The sequence below is a fragment of the Pundamilia nyererei genome, unplaced genomic scaffold, assembly GCF_000239375.1.
Source record: "Pundamilia nyererei isolate P.nyererei 1_Seehausen unplaced genomic scaffold, PunNye1.0 scaffold00065, whole genome shotgun sequence".
Lineage (NCBI taxonomy): Eukaryota > Metazoa > Chordata > Actinopteri > Cichliformes > Cichlidae > Pundamilia > Pundamilia nyererei.
The window spans coordinates 2,916,575-2,920,346 of record NW_005187466.1 but is presented as its reverse complement, the minus strand read 5'-3'; the positions used below and the strand labels follow the sequence as shown (position 1 = coordinate 2,920,346).

At 44.2% G+C, this 3,772-nt stretch overlaps 1 protein-coding gene across 1 annotated transcript in view; it reads right to left on the bottom strand.

Annotated features, from left to right (window-relative positions):
• Positions 1-2,898, bottom strand: part of rnf38 (ring finger protein 38) — a 24,662-nt gene extending 21,764 nt beyond the window's left edge. The window contains exons 1-2 of the mRNA XM_005735850.1: positions 2,766-2,898; positions 1,112-1,806 (exon numbers count right to left, since the gene is read on the bottom strand). Coding sequence (XP_005735907.1) covers positions 1,112-1,718 — 607 coding nt within the window. The 5' untranslated portion in view covers positions 1,719-1,806; positions 2,766-2,898. The remainder of the gene's footprint in view (positions 1-1,111; positions 1,807-2,765) is intronic.
• Positions 2,899-3,772: the final 874 nt, after the last annotated feature.

Below are 3,772 nucleotides of genomic sequence, written 5' to 3'. Positions count from 1 at the left end.
GTGGATACTACCAACTGCAGAAGCATTTTCAAACCTGTGAAGCCAGTTAGGTGTGCTATTAGCTTTAGTGAAAGGAAAACTTTCCCATAGCCTCAGTGAATGTGAAACTCTAGCTGTGCTGCTTCTATGTTATGAAGTTCACAACACTGCACTCACTGTGTTGTGTGAGAGTGCCCTCACATGTATTTAACACCCAACACCAGTCCACACATACTCTAACCAAGTTTGCTTTGCAATGGAGCAAAAACGTCACAGCAGAGGTTACCCAGGTAGCTGTGAATTAAAAATAAAAGAAAAAAGAAAAGAACATTTGAAACGGAATACAACCTCAGACGGAAACCAAATATCTGTTAAAACAGAGGCCATGGCTAAGATTGTTTACCACTTTGCTCAGCTGATTCTCTGTCATAAGCACGTTTTTTGTATGTGTATGTGCATTTATAACAGTAAATGCTGACTAAATATGGATCTATTCAATATCATAATATATGAGTAATATATGAGGATATTTTAACTCTTGTTCACAACTTCACAACAAGTTGGGTTATCTAGCTACAATTGTCCCTCTAAGAAGCTTTGAAAAAGAACAGACCATACGTAGTTTAGTCAAAGGTTTTGCCTGTACACATTATAAGGCTTGTTACCTAGCTACATCAATATTTGTGTAATTGACTAAAAGTAGACATGCCACAGTGCCTAAAGAAATGCAGTCTGGTTAACTAACTATGCACAGCAGTTCAACTGGCTTGAGGCTACCCCAGTCCAGAGCACAGGCTGCTGTTTTTCATTTGCCTACTGTATGTGCTAACTGTGTATCACATCCACACTATAGCTAAGTGGCAAGAACATAAAACACCCCATCTAATTAAAATACATCAAATGTGTTCACACATGCACAGACACTACAGTCATGCCAAGCCCAGGGCAGTCCCCTCCCTCTCTCTGTTAGCTTCTAAAGAAAGGTATTAGAACACCTCCGCTTATGTCCCTTCAACTCGCATACAGTGTGAAATTAAAAGTCTGAGTGGAGGTGTGACTCGCCTTTCCTTCTTGTTCTAAACCTACACAGCCACATACACGTCCATTGACGATGACAAGTGGAGACGTTTACCTGCTGCTGGGATGCGGTGCGCTCCGGGAACAGAAGACAGCCTCTGAATGCCGGGAGAGGCGTTACTTCCTGGGGCTCGCTGCTGGTTCTCCGAGTGGATACTGTGAGTTCCAAGTGGTGCGCAAGCGGCACCGTTCTGCTGCTGTGGATGTAGTTGCTGCTGCTGCTGCTGATGATGATGGTGGAGATGGTGGTGGTGGTTAGATACCATAACTGCGCTGCCGGTCATTCCATTGCCATTTCCAACACCGCACGACTGATAATATCCAGACCGTGAGCGAGATCGAGTCCTTGGAGGTTCCATGGTCATTTGGTGGGGGTGAAGGGGGTGGAAAAGAAAAGAGGAGGACGCTTCTGGGGACTGCGGCGGAGAGCCGTTGGTAGATCCGGGCTGTACAAAGCCCCTCGCGCCGCTCTGGCTGTAACTATAGCCCCCGAGTCCTCTGCCCCCCTCCGCGCCCCCGTACTCTATTCGCTCTGCAGACTCTGTCGCCCCCGCCTCGTCGAATAAATCAGCCCCTTTAGGGACAGGCTCCGGGGTGGAGGGCAGCCGGGGGCAAACTCGAGGCTCCTGAGTCGTTGGCTGTCCAGCGGCTGCGATTGGCATTTCCTTTCGGGGGATTTCCTTCGTTTCTTTTCCTTTTTTGTTCCCTGCGTTTTCCTCTCGTTCCCCTCAACGAAGCAGCTTTTACACACTGTTAAAATGACAAATTAATTGAGTTAGGAAGAGTTAAATCGAGTTGTGAGGTATTCTGTTAACACTGTACATCACAACATTCACCAAGCTGGACTACCTACACAAACAAGTCAAAGCCATCAGTTTCTTTTGACATGCACGTGTGTTGTAATTTTGAGTTAACTGGTAGTTTGGTACTAGAACTTTGCTATTTCATAAACTGGTTCATCAGCTTACATTGTGAATATTGTGAATATTTAAGTTTTCACTCGATTATACTGTTTGGGAATTAAAAATAATAATAATCTACGAGAATGTGACAGGGATATGATTCCTCTCCCGGCTCACCAGCAGCTTTAACTTCACAACAGCAACGACCACGGCTCGCTAGCTGACGGGAAGCTAGCGTTTGGGGGCGATGCTAACATTAGTGCGCATAGCACGCTGTGGTAAAGGCGTTATGATGCTTCTTCTAACTATATAACTACAGTGTTACCACACCAGCTCGCTTTCTCGGAATCCCAATTATCCTCGAACCGACTTTAAAACAACTTTCGCCACTTTAACCCACATTTAAACTTGTTTAGCCAGCCTGCGTAATGTCGTTCGCTAGCTTGGCAAGCCATACCAACCCCTCCTCCTCTACCGACCAACACAGAGAAAAATCCCATAGCTAGCCACCCACGCCTCGAAGCGCTTTAAAATATTTGGTTAATAGTAAGAAAACAAAACGGTGTTGAGTATAAACTTATTCGTGTGATTTCGCTGCGTTGGGATGAGCCGGTAGAGCTTTCCCGGTTGTATGGAAGCAAACAGCAAAGCGCAGACAGAAACATTAAAAGTGGCCGGTCTAAAATTACAAAGAAAGAACCACGGCTAAAATTAACAGGATCTTAAGGAATGACCCCGCCTCTGTGTCTAACGCTGAAACCGGGTCTATTTCCCCTGCTCTGAGTTTTTTTTTTTTTAACAACTTACCTTCAACGCGCTCTCCCCGACTGTACTCCCAACTCGGATCTGTCGATAATATTGCGAGCCCTGTCTGTGAGAGTGTATGAACGCGAGTGTGTGAGCCCAGTGTTCGCTCGGTGTCAGCGTGAAATGTGACAGACCGTCAACGCTCAAGTCGGATTTCACCAGACCGGATCAATCGACGACAGAAAACAGAGTGCATTTGTAGTTGCTTCCCCCAGACACAATGCTGGTTAAGTCACCGATGGCAAAAAACACAGACAAATGACTAAAACTGTTAATGTTAGTTTGTTTTTATAAATACAATTTTAAAATCCGGACTTTACCGGTGAAACGAACCAGTTTAAGCTCGGCAATCTATTAGTAGGGCTGTTAAATCAGAAGCCGTGGATAGCAGAGAGGCAGACTAAAAGGGGCTTTAAATTATTTATTTACAAATACCAAGCCTGCCCATTGCAGCTGTTTCCTTTGGAGTCGAAAGTTCGCTTTAAAAATAAGTATTTGCTGTGTTTGCAGAAGTTACTTGAGCTACAAAATTACAGTAGCGAGAAAAAAAATAACTAGAACGTTATTAAATAGTGACAAACATAGAAAAATAGGGGGGGGCAGATTATTCAGCCGTAATCTAAAATAAATTAGGCCACTAGGATAAATGAAGTGGCTGTGTTTATCAGATCTGGGCCAAAGTTTTCACGTCTAAAAAGGGGTTTTGCATGTTTTCTCATAAGCTGGAGAAAAACGTGATTGAATGTTAAAACAAACAAACAGCTGCAGAAGCTTGAGACCATTATACCTTTTTTTGAAAAATGTTCAATGGTGCCGTGTCAAAGGTCAAGAACATGCCCTGTTTGAAATATTTACGAAAACTACTGTTACTGTGTGTGTGTTGGGGGGGTATGGGAGCAAGAAGGATGATATGTGAGAGGAAAACTGTACGTGGTTTCTGATTGTCCTCTCATTCTCAGACACCCACACACACACACACACACACACACACACACACACACACACAC